The sequence below is a fragment of the Corella eumyota genome, chromosome 7 (genome assembly GCF_963082875.1).
Source record: "Corella eumyota chromosome 7, kaCorEumy4.1, whole genome shotgun sequence".
In the NCBI taxonomy this organism is placed as follows: Eukaryota; Metazoa; Chordata; class Ascidiacea; order Phlebobranchia; family Corellidae; genus Corella; species Corella eumyota.
Genome location: NC_137496.1, coordinates 3,060,309 through 3,080,910, shown reverse-complemented (window position 1 = coordinate 3,080,910; position 20,602 = coordinate 3,060,309). Strand labels below are relative to the sequence as shown.

The window sequence follows — 20,602 nt, the reverse complement described above, 5'->3', positions numbered from 1 at the left end:
GTCATCTTTTCATTGATTTATTTTACGATCACAATTTTTTAATTTTTGGAATTAAACTACCTGCCTTCTGCCTTTATTAAACTTGACAAAATCCACAAATTCTTAGTTCAAAATAAATATAATCCCCCGGCGGTTTATGATTATAAGACAAGCAAAGTATCGCCAAGCCCAAAATTCTTACGCAGAAAAGCGGCCGATTAAATCTCGTAATATGACGTAATCCTAAACTGATTTCCCTCCTTTCAATTTTATTTATAGAAACTTTTTTCGTCGCTATGGCCTCTTGCGCTAGTTGGCGTATATAACTTGTTTACGTCAGTGCTTTACAATCAAATATGAATAAACAGTAAAAATGGTTATGAGCTACGCTAAAGCCTTAGCAAAAGAGACAAGCAATGGGCTAGAAAGGCCCAACTGTCTAAGCTTTAGAACAGTCAAAAGAACCACAAGGGAAGACCTTCTAAACTATTTGATAGAAAGTAGCATCTCGCTAGAAAACTTTGTTGGAATTTCGATAAGAAAAGGGAATTTGGTAGATGTAACTTGCAAAACAAGAAAACTAGTGGTGGATTTAGCGGAAGATTTGAACGAAAAATGCAACGCCAGCATATACAGAATAAAACTTTACAATACAGACAAAATAAAAGTTACATTAGGATGGGTGCCAATCCCGCTAAGTAACGAAAAAATCCAAGAAGTATTCTCGGAAAGATTCGGGGAAGTCCACAAAGTTTATTTTCGTAAAGACAGCAAAAACCTTATAACTGGAGTTCGTACAATTCTGATGAACAAAGAAGATTTAAAACCAGATACAATTCCGAGCTATATCGAAATAGAGGGGTACGAGATGTTTGTGGCATATGAAAATCAAATTTTTACTTGTAAAAATTGCAACGAAAAAGGACACAAATTCGCTAATTGCCCTAAAAAGTTAGGAGAGTTCCCTAAATTAAGCGCAAGCCAGTCCGTATCAGTTTTATCTCGAGACTCTACAGACGGCAATAATAAAGATAAAATAGAAGCCGATAAGGAATCACAACCGAACGAGTGCGAGACTGACATAAACATCACTGATAACGAAGCAGATGACACTTTTACACAGGTAACCTACAAACGTAGGCGTGATACCATCTCCCCTCAAACAGGAAAAAGGCCCAAGGCTTTGAGCCTAAGCGAAAACAAAATAAATGTGGATTGCCCTGGTTGCAAAAGAGTGGCGTGGATACTGGAGTCCAACGATAAGTTCCATTGCTGGAATTGCAACTTGAATTATGATGTAGTGACGGCGTGTTGCGCGGACGACGAAAGGTTTTTGGTCCCAATTAAAAAAACTATCATAGGATGTGTAAGATGCAATCGTACAATGAGAAAACTCCCTTGCTGCAGGCAGTACTCAAGAGAAGCTGTGAATGATGAGCAGGTTTACGATTGTGTAACCTGTGACAAGCGATCATTTAGATGTGCATCTGATACATGCAACAACATGAACATTGTGCCCCCGAAGTCAAGAAGTCGCGCCTGCACTAATAACATCTGTGTAGGAAAAACCATACATTGTGAATGCGGCAAGATTTACTCCGTAACCGTCACTTCGGAGAAGCCGTACACATGTCCCTGTGGAATGACGTTTGAAAGGGATACGGATGCCGGGAAAATAGAAGGTAGTAAAACATGATTGTATTATAGGTTTATTTATTGATTTTTTTTTATATATAAGTATGGTTTTAACAATTGTATCGTATAATGTGGCCGGTCTCCAAGATAAACTTAAAAGAAAAACGGTATTTAATTTTCTGAAACATAAAAAAATCCATATCGCTTGTTTGCAAGAAACTCACTGTACTATGCAAGATCAAAAACTATGGCAAATGGAATTTGGGGGCGAAATAGAATGGTCGCACGGCACAAGTAGGAGCAAGGGCGTTGCGATCTGTTTGTCTAGGACTATAAATTATAAAATATATGACGTTATCAAGGATACGGACGGTAGATTTATTATTCTAAACATTAAAATTAATGACGAACGATTGACCTTGGCTAGCATATATGCTCCAAACAGTGACGAGCCAAATTTTTTTGCAAATTTATTTTCGAATATTGATAAACTAACATGTTATGATATGATAATTGCGGGAGATTTCAACCTAACACTAAATAACGACCTGGATAAACATGGTGGCGCTTTAGCCCACTCAAACAAACAAGCGCGTGCTAAACTTATTTCGCTGATGCAAATATATAATCTTAATGACATATTTAGAGTAAAACATCCCAATTTATTAAATTTTTCTCGTATTCAAAATAACCCAAAAGTCGCAAGTCGAATAGATTTCTTTCTAACCTCTTCAAATTTAATAAACAAAACGCTTAAAGCTAATATCATACCTAGTGTCAGATCAGACCATAAAATAGTAAAATTAACGCTGTTGCTTGACCCAACACCGCGGGGTAAAGGGTATTGGAAACTTAATATATCCTTGTTGGAAGACGAAAATTACATAAACCTAATTAAAAAGGAAATTCAAAACTATCTTAAACAAAATCAGGAACTCGATACAACGCCACATATTAGATGGGATGCCCTGAAATGCGTACTGTGAGGTGTGTCTATTGCATATTCCTCATATAAAAGTAAACAATTTATTAAACAGGAAATTCGCCTTGAAGCGGAATTAATTAAACTGGAAAATTCCTTTCTTAACGATGGAACCTTAAAAAACGAAAATCAATGGCGCCTAATTAACAATTGTAAACAAAAAATTAACAATCTAGCAATGAATCGTACAAAGGCCGCGATTGTTCGGTCTAGAGCAAAGTGGGCGGAAGAAGGTGAAAAGAACACGAAATATTTTTTAAATTTAGAAAAGCGCCACGGAGATAAAAAAATTATTAACCGATTAAAAGTTCAAAATTCCATTTTGACGGACCAACATTCTATTTTAAAAGAGCTCTCGATATTTTATAAAAACTTGTTTGCTCGGAAAAAAGATATATATCCGTTGGATAAAATCCGACACTTTCTAACAAACCTTAACCTGCCGAAGCTATCAGAGCCCCAAAGAACTGCAACCGAGTCTCTTATAAGTAAAAATGAGTGCCATAAAAGCATGAAAAGTATGAAAACAAACAAATCTCCTGGCCCTGATGGGTTTCCTATTGAATTTTATTCAAAATTTTGGTCAGAGTTGCAGGACCCATTACTTAAATGTTATAAATATTCGCAGGCCACCGGCACTTTAAGTGAATCTCAATGCCAAGGTGTGGTTACCTTAATAGCTAAACCGAACAAAGATACTCTTTTGGCCATAAACTATAGACCTATAACCCTACTAAATGCAGACTATAAAATACTAGCTAAATTAATTAACTCTAGAATTAAACAGCACATCGATGATCTAGTCTCTCGAGACCAGACTGGGTTTATACCTGGCAGATATATAGGGGAAAATTTAAGACTTATATTCAATGTTATTGATTATGTCGATAATTTAAATCTTCCTGGGGCGATTATTGCCCTAGATATATATAAAGCTTTTGATACCTTAGACTGGGTCTTCATGAAAGAGGTTCTAATACAATTTGGATTTGGCCCATATGTACTATCATGGTTAAATACATTTTATAGATGGCCTAAATGCTCAGTTATCAATAATAATTTTCTATCCAGCTATTTTTCTATACAGAGGGGGGTGCGCCAGGGCGATCCGTTATCACCAACGCTGTTTGTTCTTTGCATAGAATGTCTGGCAACGGCAATACGAATAAACAAATCTATTCAAGGTATTAAAATAAATGAAGACCGGCTTAAAGTATCGCTCTTAGCTGATGACACTTTGGTGTTTCTCAATGGTGACTCGGATGAATTTGATAAAGTCTTTGAAACTGTAAATCTTTTCGGGGACATCTCCGGGTGTAAGATGAACATAGAAAAATGCCAAGCCTTTTATATTGGCGCAAGTAGAAATAACCAAGATCATCCCTTCGCCTCCGCTGGCCTTCAATGGCCGTCGGAGAACATTAAATATTTGGGCGTTTGCATACCGATTTCCAAATACATTAGTGATAAACAATTCTTCAACTTAAACTTTAGCGAAACACTTAACAAAATTGCAAACATACTCCAAATCTGGTCCTCTCGGGGCCTTACTTTAATCGGAAAAACAACGATAATCAAAAGCCTAGTTATACCTACTTTAATATATAAACTTAGCGTTGTACCAGTGTTGCCACCAAAGGCTTTTTTGGCAAAATTAAAAAGAAAATTGTTTGTTTTTATTTGGGGTTCCAAATGGGAACGTGTGAAACGCGAAACACTACATCTTCATTATAAAGAGGGAGGAATTAATATGATTGATATAGAAAGTTACATCTTAGCCTTATACACACGTTGGGCAGCAAAACTCTTTGATAAGAACTTTAAGTCTCAATGGAAAAACATAGAAAGTGCGTCAGGAAACCTGCAAACAATTGCGAATGTGATGTGTTCCAAACTGATTTACAACCATAAAGACATAACGAGGATTTTACCGCTTCGTAACTTACGAACAACAGCACAACTATTAAAAATAATGTTACCACCTGACGATGTCGCCGAACCAATATTTCTTAATAAGACCACTAAATATCGAGGAAAATATCTCTTTAACCCTAACTGGCTACAACGTGGATTGACCGACCTCTCACAACTATATACAAACAATGGCGAACACATTGAATTTAGCGACCTAGTTTCAAAATATAACATTGGAAATACAAATGACGATTACATTTTTTATATAAAACTAAAATCCAAGCTACCATATGTTGACGACTCTTATTTTAACAATAACACGCGCTCAGGTTTAAAATACATAGATGATATTTTACTTTTTCTTAAAACATACGGCGGTACAGTTAAGTCTATTTACAATTACCAATTAAATAATACAAAAACTCCGATTAAACAAAAATTAAAATGGCAATCTACTATTAACGACCCGAGTTTAAACGAACACGTATGGAAATCAGTCTATAAACTAACTGCGGACACAAGTTTGACGACTAGATTGCGATCTTTTCAAATTAAATTAAACCTTAGGGCCATAGTTACTAACGATGCTCTCTTTGCGTTTGGGGTGAAGACCACGCCTGTATGTTCCTTTTGTAAAGCCGAAAGTGAGACCATTTACCATATTTTTTGTAAATGCCCAGTAACCAACGTGTTCTGGGAAGATGCCATATCCTGGATTGCGGCCACATTAAGACTTCCTTTAATTATTTCTAACAGCGAACGTTTGTTTGGAGTGGTCTCGCATGATCACTCTCATTCGTTAATTAATTTATTATTATTATGCTCTAGATATATTGTTTATATTTGTAAATATGCTGAACGGACACCAACAATTAGGGAACTTATTTTTTTTGTAACCAACTTAAGAGATTGTGATTTGTATCGTTATAAAAAATTTAAAAAAATGGAAAAATTTTTTACAAAATGGTCAACTTTGCCTTAAACTATGTTTATGTTTGTATTTAGCTATTTAAAATTTTTAATATTTGTTTTTTAATATGTACTACTACGTGCTACGCTATTCTTTCCTGTGTTGTACTGTATGTCGAATAAAAAAACTTTTGCTAAAAAAAAAAAAAAAAAAAAAAAAATCAAATATGAATAATTGTGTTAATAACTCTTTAGCTCAGTTACAAATGTAATTCTTTTAAACAGAATCACGCAATATATTACTATTATGATTATATTTAGTTATTTTTATCAGCCGGATGTATATTAATTACACTATTGAATATCCGGTACAAAAACTCGTTATATTTATTGTGCTATTTAACGTAATTAAACATGTTACTACGTAATGTTTTATTGTAATACACATATTTACAAGCAAGGCACAAAGCATCTTCCTGTATTAGTTGAACTCCCGGCGCAGACTGACCCGGATACCTGAAAATAAATTTAAAAACCTTAATTTTGTAAAGCTGACGTAACTCTAAGATTAAAAATTTTTCAGCATGAAAAAATACCTGCATCCCGTCTCGGAAGCAACATCTAGATTTTCTTTGAGTTCCCACTACAACTTCAGTACAGTTGGTGCTACCTGAAACTTCGCAGGCTGAAAATGCTGTCCACTCTGTCCAGCTAGGCAAGTTTGGGTTGTCTTTAAAAAGTTTAAGGTATTTTATAATTTACAATTGTTTGAAGTATTATTTAAAATTTAGTATAGAAAGGGCTTATGATGCCAATTTAGAATTTTTCACTGATTTCGAGTATAAAAATGTCGAAATTGAAAACTTATTACCTAAATAGTCTTTATTATGCGTAAGTAGAATTTTCTCAAACTTACGACACACGGCGCTACAAGATTCTACGCCGATATCGCGACCTTCGCAGCATTCAGAAGGGGGGTGTAACATACCACTAGTCGACCTACACTCTCTTGTACGTTTGCGAACATTCTGAGTACAAGAAGAAGGACAAGCTGTCCAAACTCCCCAACTGCTCCAAAAATTTACTGTTTGCGAAAACCAACATTACAGGGTTTATATTAAATTATAAGGCTAACTTCTACGTACCAAATAGTATGCGTATAAGTATTTATTTTATGGTCCATGCGTACTAAACGATGGGTAATTCTTAAAGAATATTTCCAAACCTTGACAATCTCGATCTTCATGATTCGAATTCCCGAAGAGACGTTCACAAAGGCTGGATCGTATTCGCGTTAATCCCAGTAAATTACAGGGTCTTGTTCGTCGTTGGGTACATCTTACACAGACCCCATACGACCCCCAGTTACCCCATAACCAAAATACAGGGACCGAGGATGGGCAAGCACCGCCGCTACAAGATTCGGTGTCGAAAGCCGGTCCGGGACAAGTACCGGGATCTGGTTCGCAGAACCGGGTCCTAGTGCGTGTACAACTTTGTAGACAGGGCCCGAACGGTGACCAGTCCGTCCACGTTGATTCACAAAGAAGTAAAACGGGGTCGCATACCCGGGAACCAAAATCGCCTCCGGGACAATTTGACACCGGGACCTGAATCGGTGAGTTTTCACCCGAAGTGCAGAATCGGTCGCGTGTCTGAATCCCGTCTCCACATGTAGCAGAACAAGATGTCCATAGAGACCAGGTTGACCAAGCATCGGCTGTGAAAAAGAGAATAAAAATCGACAGTCTATAAAAAGGCCAAGGGAGGATTAGCAGTTTTTAGCCAATAGTTTACGTTTGATTTTGGATAATTCTATTACCAGCTTCTATTTTTAATTTAGGTAAAACGTTTTCCATTATCTTAAGCATAACAAAATTAATGTCCTTTAATCGAAAATTCACCAACCACAAGGTAACAACAGTGCGCATGGTCTTCGTTGAGACGCTTCCCCTCCAGCACATTGGTCTGGACGAAGTTGCACCTCAAGGTCGGCAGCTAGCTGACATCCTCTTCTACGTCTTTCAAAACCTGCAGTACCGCACGTAGCGCTGCATTCAGACCATTGTTGCCATGCCGACCACACATTGTCTTAAATACAAATAAAATGCTACATGACTTAGGGTTAAGGCTGTAATTTATAGGGTTTTAGTATATAGCCGATGCAAGGCAAAAAAGTAAATAAATATTGAAATATGTTATTGCTATTTTTACCACATGGTCCTCCGCACGTTCTTGCGTCATCTCCAAGCCCATCACAATCCTCGTTGGGTAATTCCAATCCCTCGTCGACTCCGGAAAGGCAGGTCCGCGATCGCCTCTGGGCTCCCAAAAGAGGTCCGCACGAGACCGGGCACGGGGAAAATGGACTCCAGTTGCTCCAGTAGTTAGCTAAAGATCGAAGTGATCATAAAGTTGTTGGGTTTATTATTTATTATACTGGTTAAAGCCATAGCTCTAAACCATTATATGTCAAAACGCAAAACACAACTTACGGGGCGGAAAAAACTGCTGGTTGCAAGAAAATATGTTTTCACGTAACGGGGAGTCGGGTCTTGTCAAAGACTGAAACCTGCTGGGCCAACTAGGAACGGCAAATTCGTCCATTTGATCTGATGTGCACAATCCATAGCTATCAATAATTAAACTTGTTCATTGACTAAATAAAGAAAGGCAATATATTTAGCTAATCAAATAATTTTTTGTTGGTGAATAAAGGTAACTAGACTCTGGACGACTTAACTCTATGACAATTTAATCCTTGGTGTTATTACGTTCGTTGACCATGGTTGAGTTGTGTATAAGTTAAACAGCCATAGAACTTTTTTATTTGGATATCATATATATTTACGTACTTTGTAGCTGTATGTAGTTCTATAAAATTTGTGAGTTGTTCGATTTCTAATGGATCTCTTCCGGCAGAAAATGTTGTGCCATTACTTATACATTCCGAATATTCCGACCTGGTGTCGTTGCTAGGTGTTGTAGATATAGGCGCTTGTCGCCTTTTTCTGATGCTAAATTGAACTGAAAAAAATAATGTTTATGTATTTTTTGTGTCAAATAAGAAGTTCTTTATTATCTTTTGTTTAGATTACCGATGTAAAAAATACCTGACTTGAGGTAGGCTACATTGTAATTATACTTAATTGCTGATAATAGCTGTTAAAATGTTAGTCAATTAAAAGAAATCAATTCACTATAAATTTACATAAATACTACCATTGTATAGTCTGTAAAATTTTACTTACATACGGGTGGCTCCATTGACGTATCATTTACAAAAGAATCTATGCAGGTTCTTCCGATAGCTAAAAACGGGGAAGTAGAGTCGATAAATAAACCCAGGAAAAATTTCCAACACGCTCCTGTGTCTGTATTCACCGCAGCACTAAAAGTTAAAAAATACTCCTAAGATTTCATTAGTTTGGATAAAGATTTAATCACTCTATTTTTGCGGAATGCCATTGAACATGTGTGAGCTGTATTTAACAACCTTTTAAACAGGCCGTGCCCTTTGACTGTATGTGATGCTACTTAAACCTAAGACATTACCTGCATGCGATTTGGTCTGTGTCTAAAAACCATAAAGAATCCAAGACGGTGAAGTCGATATTAGTGTTCCAGTTGAACCTAGGATCACCAATCTAAATATAAAGAAATTTGTTTAAAACTGCATATACAGTCTTGATGGCAATAAAATTGAATAGATTCGTTACCATGCTGGCCATGCACTCTGCAAAATATAGTCTCCAAACAGCAGACTCTAAAACGTCGCCGCCTGCTTGTCGTTTTGTTCTACCCTGCCGTCTCCGTCTCTGAATCTTGTGACAACCTTTTTAAGATAAAATGTCTCGGTTATGTTTAAGGTATATTTTTTACTAGAATTTACATGTAAAAAAAATATGTCAAACTTTTATAACCTTTGCATTCTTCAATTAAAGTTCCAACTAAGATTAAACATAAAAACAAAAAACCAAGCGATTTCATTCTAAATAAATTAAGTTTATACACGAAACGGCTTTAAAATTGAAAGTATCTTGACGTTAAACCTTTAACGCTAAAAACTATTTAAAAAAGTATAAACTTAAAATAGGCGATTAAAATAATAATTCTACATACTTTGAATTTAATTATGTGATATTTGCTGTTAATACAACGCGTAGGTTTTAAATTCAAGTTTATTTTCTTTGATTTTTAGCGGTAATGTAGGTAGGCGGTTGTTTTTTGTAGTGGGAATTTTAATTATTAAAATAGATTGAATGATTCATTAAAACTGTGTTCAGATTTGATGTTTCCTTTTTAACTTGGGTTTAATATTTTGTTTAACTGTGCAAACTTGACAGTGTGTTTATGTAAATATTGAAAAAAATTCCACATAGGCTTTTACGTATAATAAAAAAACATTTATTGTGATTGACGTTTAGAAAAGAGATTTTTTTTAGGCATATCAGAGAACTGGTTACCTGGGGCTCTTGTGTTAAAAATAACCTTATTATTAACCCATGGTTCACAAAATTATCAATAATTTGTTACAATTTTTTATATATTTAACAAAATTAATATTTTTACAAGTTTATCACGTGATATTTAACGCTCCAATCACGTTCAACAGTTTTTTAAAAAAAGAGAAAGGCACATCAATGTTCATTGAAGCATGCCGCCAAAATTGGCGCGATTTCTTAAAATTTGTTTTTAGCAAGCCTAGCTTTGCGGATTTCGCTTTGTTTATGTTAAATAAATTGTATTTATAAGCTAGCTAGTTAAATGTATATATTAAAATATAATACAAATTAAAGTAGTTTAATAGTAAAGGGATCTGGACTTGGGGATATTCAAAAAAGCACATTTTGTTAGGCATTTCTATCAAAATCTGAAAAGTTTGCCGCAAACTGACAAACCAGCAAAGCGAGCGACTGTCTGCTTTTATTTAGATTTCGCAACAAAAACTGACAAAATCTGTTCTTTTTAGGTTTGTAGATGTAAAGTTACATTAAGAGACTAGGTAGTTATTATTAAAGGACCATCCCAAGGCCCTATAAGAAGACTGACAGACCGAAAAATGCCGCTTTACGGAAAAATTGTGGTCATCAGAAGAAACGGAACGGATGGATCTCAATTTCCATTGACATCGTCATCCTGTTTATTTGGAAGGTAAAACAAATTGTTTATATAAATATTTATTTTAAATTTGTGTTTTTAAATATTACATAGATAGTAAATGTTTAGAATAGAACTTTTTATTGATCTGATTATTAAGCAAAGCGTTAGAGTAAATTTATGCACTAATTATTATGTCTGTATGTTAGTTGATTCAATTGTAATTTATAACTGCTTTTGCTATGTTGGCTGCCTGTTTATATTTTAATTTTTTTTTCTTGTTTTAGGAGTTTAGAATGTGATATCCGAGTGCAGTTGCCTTATGTTTCAAACGAACAATGCAAATTAGAAATATCAGAAAAAGGAGAATTTCTACTTCACAATCTTAGCACGGTAAACTAACACACTTACTCTCTTCTCTTCTAACATTTATAGATTAGGTATTTAAATGTATCTTATAATTTTTCCATTTTATCGTGTTGGTAAATTTGCCTTTTTTTTAGGCGAATGAAACTATTGTAAATGGCAAGTCAGTGAAAGGAACAATATCGGTGAAAAATAATGATGTGTTTACTCTTGTCGATAGATCATTTAGGTAAGATTCACAACTTTTGTTTAATTTAAAAATATGTTATATAAGAATTACCAGTGCTATAATAATTATGCCAAACTCCTTTTTTAGATTTGAGTTGCCAGATAATGCAGCAGAAAGGATTGGGACAAAGAGAGCAAGCTTGGTAGGTTAAATTCAAAAAATGAATTTTTTTAATCATTTTACAAATGTAACTCAACTAAATTTTATATTTTTTAAGGGTCTAAAAGACACAAAGAGAAACGCTTTGCAGTCTCTCGACCAAAAGTAAGTTTTTTTGATTTATTTCTCTTTTTTTTATTTAATTTAAAGTTAATATTATAGTCATTTTTGTATTATGTTTAGCAGAGAATCTAACAATATTGTTGCCGAAAAACAAGGTCTTAAAGATGAGGACATTAACAAGGAAAAGATTGCGCCAACACAAAAAACTCCTAAAAGAAAATCAATTTCGAAACCGGATAAGCTAGAATCAGGGACGAAAGAAAATACACCAGCGAAAGTTAAAACACCTAAAAGAAAATCAATTTCTGCTATCCATCAGCCAGAAATGGATTCAACAAGCTCAGAAGAAAATGCAAAAGAAAAAGCATCGGCAAAAGTCAAAACACCCAAAAGAAAATCAGTTACTTCTGTTGAGAAGCAAGAATCAGACATGACTAGCTTAGAAGAAAGTGTGAAAACTTCTGCAAAAGAAAATACTTCTGTTAGAACCCCCAAAAGGAAATCAATCTCAGCTTTTGAAGAATATCAAGAATCTATTCAGACAGAAAATAAGGCAACCCCAAAATTGCAGACTCCAACTAGTATGTCATCTACAAATGTTGAAACAAAATTAAATGAAAGTCCTGAACTGAAGAACAAGAAAACACCACAGCGTAGGACTTCTCCAAGAATTTCCACTGCTTCAAACAAAGAATTCATATCTGATGTTAATATTCCTAAAGAAGATATTAACAGAACCCCTACCCTAAAGACACCAAAAAGAAAATCTATGTCAAAAAATAAAAATTCAATGCTTGGTTCCGAGAAGTTAAGTTCTGAAGAAAATTTGGATGTTGTTCCTGAGCCAAAAGTTGTAACCGTTTCAGAGGATTGTGATAATGATTTAACCAGATCTGAAACATTGCTGGTTGAAGTTGCTGAAAAAACAGTAAAGGCAGTTACGCCAAAGCAAAAAACACCCATGAGAAAGTCTATTTCTTCCGCGAAAAAAATATCTAGAGTATCAAGTTCGGAAGATGACACATTAGGCGATTTGACGAAGACTGATACACCAACTTCAAAACAAAAGACTCCCAGAAGGAAATCTATAACTAGAGGTGGAATAAAAAATTCAATGGATTTGGAGAAAGTAAATACTCCACAGGATTTGACGCCCAAAAGTGAGTCCTTTGCTAGTGAGGAAAGCTCTATTCCGGATTTCAGTGTTTCCAGAAAATTGATTGAAACAGTGACACCACCACAGAGCAATACACTTATTTCCGATTCGGAATCGTCTTTAACTTCTATGGATGTTGAGGAATTTGTTAGAACCAAAACTTCAAATCAAAAGACTCCTAGGAGAAAATCCATCCCCATGATTGAGAGCTTGTTGGATTTTGATACATCTGGAGACTTAATTAACAATGTAACCCCAAAGCGAAAATCTTTACCTGTTCAGCCAGAGGAAAAATGTGCAGTGCCCAAGTTAGAAGAGGCGGAGGTCATTACCACCCCTAAGGAAAAGCGAAAATCTGCATCTGAACCTTTTCCCTATGTTCCTGATTTCTATGAGGCAGAAGAAGATGTGAAAAAAGAAACCTCCAAGGATCAATCATCTTTATTTTTAACAGAGAATGTAACAACTAGTTTTGTTTCGGCTCAAAACACCCCACAGGAAGTGGTCGGCAGAAAATCAATAATTGATAGCCCACAAGTTTTATCAATTAAAAGGAAATCGATCAGGGAAATGGGTTCTGCAAAAATTAGAAACTGGTCTCCCCTTCCTAAAGTAAATGAAGTGGAGAACAACTCTTCTCCAAGAAAACGACCCGCATCTCTCTTGAAAAGGCTTTCTAATGTTGGCCCTACTTCTGTTAGAAAGTCCAGAAGAGTCTCTTTCGGACCCCAACTTAGCCCCGAGCAGTTTCTTCTTACTCTGCCGACTAATACTCCAGTGAAAAGAGGAGCCATTCCTCCATTGGAAGCAGCATTAAAGGAGGAAGATGAAGAAGAGACTACTGCGATTGCCACAAGATCCCCAACACCTTTTAAGCCAAATGCAAGGAAGTCGAGGACTTTGTTCCAGCAAGCTGTTTGCTCTTCAATGAGAACAAGGTTTGTATTTTTTTCTGCTTTTTTGAAACTTTTCCTCTATGTATTTTCATATTTTCTTCTTTTAGTAGAAATTTCGTTTAAAATTTATTTAAGTGAAATTTGAAAATATTAAAAAAAAAAAATTTTTAACAGAAGTTCTCCTCCAGAACCTGTAAAATCTGTTGATCCTCTGGCTGCAAATTTAAACAAAGAATTCCTGCAATGTTCCCCTACTTTAAAGAGCCCAAAACGAACCCCAACTTCAAATCGACCAATCGTGAAACGACGAAGCAGCGGTTTGTGGTCACAAGTTGTTAAAAGGGGAAGAAAAACTGTTGGCAAACAGGCTGCAGTCAATCAAGAGAAGGTTTCTAACCAGCCAAAGAAAAACAAAAGGCATGTTAAAACACCAAAAAAAGTGCACCATATCGATTCGCCTGCAACCATTTATATTGGCAAAACTCGACGACGGGTCCAGGTTCTTAAAACACCTAAACCTTCATTTGCAACCAAACAACAGGTGAATAAAAACAAATATTAAATTTAACATTTTTTTACATCAACGGTAAATCTAAAAAAAATAAAATTAGTAAAGCTGCCTTCTAAAAATTAGTTTATTTTTTTAGAAATTGAATCTACCTCTTAACGAAAGCCTTACTGGAGTTGGAGATATGTTTCAGACCCCTGAACCCAGTATTCCTGATTTAGAAGCATGCGAAATTGCAGAAGAAGAGTTTGAAAATGAGGTTTACGTTGATAAAAATGGATCGTATACAGAAGAAATTAATTCCACATCCAATGATGATAATTCTGTTGAATCTTCTCATGATACATCCGATCGCGAAGATGATGATGATGATGATGAAATTTCTCATGAAAATCATGATACTATCTGTGGAGATATTAAAGGTGTGGCCCATGAGAAAAATGGTGATGAAGTTCATGAAAATCATGATGAATATAATCATGAGACTATTTCCGGAAATGTTGCTGAAAATCCACCAAACCTAAACACCAGATCATCGCCAAGACTATTAGCCAACAAGAAGCAGAAAACCCAACCAGTTGAAGATAACTTTGGTTTACAACGTCTGGTTAAAACACCACTGCCGAAAAAGGTTAAATCGCAACCAGTAGAAGACCAATTTGGTGTTCGTAAACTAATGACCACACCAAAACCAAGACCAGCAAAATCGCAACCAGTAGAGGACCAATTTAGTGTTCGTAAACTGATCGCTACACCAAAGCCAAGACCAGCAAAATCGCAACCAGTACAGGATCAGTTTGGTGTTCGTAAACTAATGACCACACCAAAACCAAGACCAGCAAAGTCACTACCTGTAGAAGACCAATTTGGTGTTCGTAAACTAATGACCACACCAAAACCAAGACCAGTAAAATCCAAACCAGTTGAAAACCAATTTGGTCTTCGTAAACTGATGACTACGCCAAAACCAAGAGCAGCTAAATCCCAACCAGTAGAACACCAGTTTGGTCTTCGTAAACTAATGACCACACCAAAACAAAGACCAGCAAAATCACAACCAGTAGAAGACCACTACGATATTGCTGCATTATATGAAACCCCAAAGATAAGTGTCCGCAATTCAATTTCTAAATCTTCGCTCGAAACCGAGCCGGAAAAAGAAATTAAAAAAGAATCTGCGAAGAAAGGTAAGAAAGCTAAAAAGACACCAGTTAAGAAAAGTGCTGATGTAAGATCAACAAAAAATCCCAGAAACAAAACAAGTGCTCAAAAACTTACTGAAGAATCAAACCAAGAAGTTGATGCTGAAATTGTTCCGATACAAATTGAAAAAGAAATAGTGGAGAAAATCAACTCTCAAGAGAACTTGCTGGAAAAAAAAACTGACCCACTGCCAGAAGTAAAAGATGATGAAGTTGTAGAAAATACTGAAAGTTTAACACTGCCAAATGAAGATAAAAGTATATTGCCCACCGACAACGAAAATGTGCAATCGGAAGTTGTCGAAGCTCCACTGCCAATTATTATAACCCCTGAACCACAAAATGATGAAAATATGAACATACTGCCAGTTGATAACGACAAGATGATTCTTCTTGAACCTGAAGTTCTAAAGGTAGAAATTACCAATACACTGAAGCGCAAGGTCACGTTTCATGAGAGCGTGTACTCTCCAGCACCTAAAGTGGCAAAGAAATCGAAAGGTAGAAAGGCAGCTCCAAAAAAGAAGGTTGATGTGACAAAGTTGGTTCAAAGAAGAACTACCAGAAGTAAGGATAGAAGTGCAGCAACAAAAGTCACCAAACCAGGTAAAATTTGTAAGAATTAAATGGTATTAAATTTAAAAATGTTTAAGTAAATCACTCATGCAAAAAAAAACTGTTTTCAATCATTACTCTGTAAAATTAACTCTTTTAGGTGTTTTATGCCGATTATAAACTAAACTTTAATTATTCGGCAGCTAAAAAACTTAGCAAAGTTGCTGAAGTTGAAACTACCCCAGTTGAAGAAGAAGACGTTGTCCAAGTCCCACCTGAGGTAAAAGAACCAGAAAAAAAGAAACCTGCCCGTCAAACTCGAGGAAAAAAGAGAAAGAATTCTGGAGACGAAGAATCGAGAAAGAAGCCAGCTTTAGAGAAAACTGTAGAAGGTATTTGTATTTATTTTTGTTGAAAACTTGTGTTTTTTTTACGAAACGTACCTAAGTTCATACTTTCTGATAAATTAAAATTATTTTATTTTAAGCTATAGTAGTTCCTGAGCCTAGTGTGGTAGAACCAGTTCCAGTAACCATAGAAGAACGAGTAATTGTGGTTGAAACACCTGTTGTAGTAGAATCTACTCTAGTAACCACTAAAGAACCAATACCTGTGGTAGAAAAACCAGCTAGAAAGACCAGAGCAAGGAAGAATAATGTGGTTGCAAAATCGCAAGACAAAGGTAATCTTAAAAAGTTTTTTTTTTTTTTTTGTCATTAAATTTTCACACTTTTTTAAAACTAATTTTGTTTTTTAGATAAAGAAACAAAGAAAGTTGAGGTAATAAAGCCTACACGTAAGACCACGAGAAGTACAAAACTTACGAAGACAGATGAGGTCGAAACTCAAGTTGAAAATCACGAAGTTAAAGAACCAGTTGAAATCCCAGGTAAACAAATCGGTTATCTATATATATTAGAGTTTAAGGGCTTGTACATATATTTTGTCCAATTTATAGATCTTCCAAATAAATATAACCTTCGTCTGATGTGTAGGCAGGCATACTATATGTTCTACTTGTTAAATATGTGTTTATGAAAAAATTAAATTTGTACATTTATCTTTGTTTTTTATCAGTTGAGAAAAAGGACAAAAAAGTGGCTGCAGATACCAAAAAAACAACCAGAGGCACGAGATTTAGAAAGACAGATGAGGTCGAAACTCAAGTTGAAAATCACAAAGTTGAAGCACCAGTTGAAATCTTAGGTGAGTAATTAAGTTATATAAATCTAAGCCTATGTATTGACCTCTGAAGCAAGCATTTTTAGTACTTATTAAATTGGTGTTTATAAATATTAACTTTACACATTTGTTTTTCCAGTTGAAAACAAGGACCAATATGTGGTTGCAGAAACCAAAAAAACAACCAGAAGCACTAGAGCAAACAGAAAGACCGTAGTCGAAAAAACACCACCTGTTATCTCAAAAGAACCAGTTACCTCAGATGAACCATCTGCAGAAACGGTTGAAAAGACAGCTCGTAAAACAAGGGGAAAGAAAAATGATCCTGTTCACAAAGAAGAAGAAAAACTTGGTAAAAAAAGATTATTAAAACTTTTTTGTTTTTTAATAATTTTTTTAGTTTTTTAAACTTTTTTGTTTCAAAAAAAAACTTTCCTGTCTACAAAAATTGATTCTTTTTAGTTAATTTTAAAGTTGTGTATAGTTGAACCAGTTGAAATGGTTGTTGATGTCAAACCAACTCGCAAGACCAGAGGAACAAGAAAAACCAGCAAGGAACAAAATAAAGTTGAGCCTGCAGTGCAGACTGAAGTCCAAGATATACAAGCTGAAGAGATAGGTTAGTTAATATTTTATGATTTTTAAATGTAATTGCTTATGTATTTAATACAAATATTTAACTTTTTTATTTTAGTCGAAGTAAAAGACCAGAAAGTGATTGAAAAGACCAACAAACCAGCCAGGAGAACCAGAACTCAGAAAAAGGCAGTGGTTGATATCTCAACAGGTAAATTTTTTTCTTTTTAAACATTGCAATTCTCTTACTAGAAATTACAAAATTTTATATAAAAACATTTCTATTTTTTAAAGTGGAAATTAATGAGGTCAAAGCACTGCCAAAAACTAGATCAACCAGAAGTAATTCTGAAAGGAAAGCTGTGGAGCCAGGTAAATTTTTAAATTTTTTTTTGTCAAGCAGTTGTTTAATATTTTTTAATCAACTTAACAGTTTGAATTTAAAATTTTGGTAGAAGCTGAGAAGAAATCAAAAGTTCAAAAAAAGACAACCAAACAGCGAAGTAAGAGTGACTCTAAAGTAACAAAGCCAGGTAAAATACATTTTATTTTAGAATTAGGAGTTCTTTCTTGGTATTTTTATGTTTTTTTTTAATTTTTCAGATGAACCTGTGGTTGTGCGAAAAAGTTCCAGACGAAAATATTGAAAATTAAATTTTTTTTCTCATCCTGTACATAAAACTTGATCGTTTTAGGGAAAAATCAGGTCGTGACGTCATCAATATTGTTGTGACGTCATCGTTGTACCCGCGTGACGTCTTCGAACATAATTCGCGTTGCTCTTGTATATGTACAGTCTCATTTTTTTTTAATTGACTTTTTGTATATAGTTTGAATGTGGTTGAGTCAGCTTATTTTTTGAATACGACTTTAAGGTGTTTTGGGTTTGTTTATTCAAGAAAATTAATTTTTAATTTATATGAAAGAATTTCACAGTTCCATGTCCTAATTTGCCCTTCTAGAATGTTTATTTTAACTGAAATAAAGTTGTCGAGGGACAAGTTGGCCGGTTGCTTGATTTTTAATTAAACCACCCCAACAAAAAAATTTTTTTCCTTCACGAAAAAAACGAGAATTTTTATAATTTTGTAAAATATTTTAAGCGATTAGAGTTGTTTTTAGCCGACCAATTTTAATAATGTGAATGATTATTTAAATTTAGCTTGTTTTTTGTTGTTGTGTGAATGTTTGTCGTTAATATTGGTGATTTTAAAAACGTATGTTCTTCAAACTAGCGTTGGTTATTCGTTTAAATGTAAATATAATCAAACAGAATAAATAAATACATTTGTACAAATACACCATTTTTATGTAGCAGGATTTTTACTTAACTATTTCTTACTTTTAAACTATTTTTATTATTTAGCTATATTTACCTATTAACCTAAAAGGTATACACAGATGAGTTTGGGTTAAAATTTTTAAATTAAAATGGCTAGTATTTTACTCTAAACAACTATAAAAATCGATATGATATTATGATTTCATAGTAAATTTTATGTAAAGGCTGAATTAAGAAATATAACACATAATTTACTTAATTAAAATATTATTTAATAGACTAGCTTGCTAAATAGGTTGAAAACTTAATTAATAAACTTTATTAATATATTGGTATTATTTTGTATTTACACTTGCGTTAAGTTACGCTTTCAGTTTTGGAGGGTGCACAAATAAATAAAATAAAAACAAAGAAGCTGCTGTCAAATCAATTGCAAAAATCTTAGAGTTTTAAAACTACATGCGGACCAACAATCTGTAGAGAGTTTTCTTTAGTTTTTTGTTATGTTGCTCGGCTAAAGCTTTACGTCTCAGATCGCGGATTTTCTTCAGGAGCTCTGCTTCCGGGTTCCGCTTTTCCGCCGACATATCCGATTCTGGGTTTGCGGATGCGTAGTCGCTGCTCGAATCGCTTTTCACAATGACGTCTTCTTCGTCTTGGGTGGAGTCATTTGGTGTTGTCTGTAGGTCAGTTTCGGAGGCAAGATCAAACAAGATTCTAAAAAAATAAAGGTTATGCAATGTTTGGTTTGAAAAAATTCACAGACAGCTAAGAAACTGGTAAGATATAGATAATTGCGGCATAAAAAATGGGTTTTCTTTATTTAAAGGGCTCGTACCTGGCTAGTTCAAGCATTACTGCTTCATCAATATCCTTGTCTTCATCGACATTATCCTACAAAAAAAAGAGCAAATTTTTAAATTTTATAAATGCAGAATTTTTCAAATTTTTTTATAAATACAACATAAACTTTGGTTAATTTATATGTTTGTTAATTGCAGCAGAATGTTTACGCAATTTTGCTAACAATATGGAATTCTAAATGTCACGCAACCGTAAGATTATGTACAAGAATACAAAACGAAATGTCATACCCCTTCTTTATCCAGATCGGGAATTCTGTCCAAATTGTCGCTTTTTAAATTTAGACCCTCGGAAATAGATGACGTCACCCCAGGAGCGGCGTTACATTGTGCGAGGGTGATTATTAGGAACGTAAATAAACACGCACATAAATATTTTATCGATGCCATTACTTTATTTTCTGTTTGTGTGAATATTAAACGTTACGTAAAATTTTAAATAAGTCAACCTGTTATCTGAAAATAAAATAAATTTTTGTTTTATTTTTATGCAAAAAAATTACTAATTAATACCCTAGTCCCTAATATACTAACAGCGTTGTTTTTCTATCAAATTCGCCATTTTGTACAAGCTGCAAATCTTCTATTTGTAAAAAACTAAACTACGAAATTTGCAAGAGGGAATACAACTTTAATTTAGAGGCCTACTTTTTCTGACTACACTTATATATACCTTGACATGTTATATAACACTGCCCGTTTAGCATTATTTCTAGCTGTATATATATTACTCCCTGTCATTAAAACCTAATTTGTTTGTCATTTTGTTAAACATATGCTTAAGGTGTTACGGTGGGCCATAAATATATAAATAAACTGTCGTCTAGACAACTGTCAAGCATTTTTTTCAAGAACCTGTCAAATTATTGTACCTAAATTAATGTTAATCTTTTTCTGAATGCTTATATATTTATTTGAATCGATCTCATCCAGCAGTTTTGAATTTTTACGTTATGCTTCTATTTCGGTCCTATACAATTTACGCTTTAGTTATGTATAGGGTGAAATAAGCGCCGTAGATAAAGCTAAAAATCGGGAAGTACACC

General features: G+C 34.4%; 1 protein-coding gene across 4 annotated transcripts; it reads left to right on the top strand.

The window, feature by feature from the left end:
- Positions 1–10,438: 10,438 nt before the first annotated feature.
- LOC145760377 (uncharacterized) lies at positions 10,439–18,608 on the top strand. 4 transcript variants are annotated; one of them, XM_082574250.1, is made up of 18 exons: positions 10,439–10,573; positions 10,807–10,912; positions 11,023–11,114; positions 11,202–11,256; positions 11,332–11,378; positions 11,460–13,430; positions 13,563–13,929; positions 14,036–15,704; positions 15,857–16,045; positions 16,141–16,335; positions 16,411–16,542; positions 16,731–16,859; positions 16,975–17,187; positions 17,320–17,454; positions 17,530–17,622; positions 17,706–17,783; positions 17,867–17,944; positions 18,015–18,608. In XM_082574250.1, exons 1-18 carry the CDS (start codon positions 10,482–10,484, stop codon positions 18,056–18,058), a joined length of 5,685 nt encoding a protein of 1,894 aa, XP_082430376.1. In that variant the 5' UTR covers positions 10,439–10,481; the 3' UTR covers positions 18,059–18,608. The 4 variants fall into 4 exon arrangements, with proteins under 4 accessions (XP_082430376.1, XP_082430377.1, XP_082430378.1 ...); XM_082574251.1 differs by having other exon boundaries at positions 11,457–13,430; positions 13,566–13,929; XM_082574252.1 differs by having other exon boundaries at positions 11,457–13,430; positions 16,147–16,335.
- Positions 18,609–20,602: the final 1,994 nt, after the last annotated feature.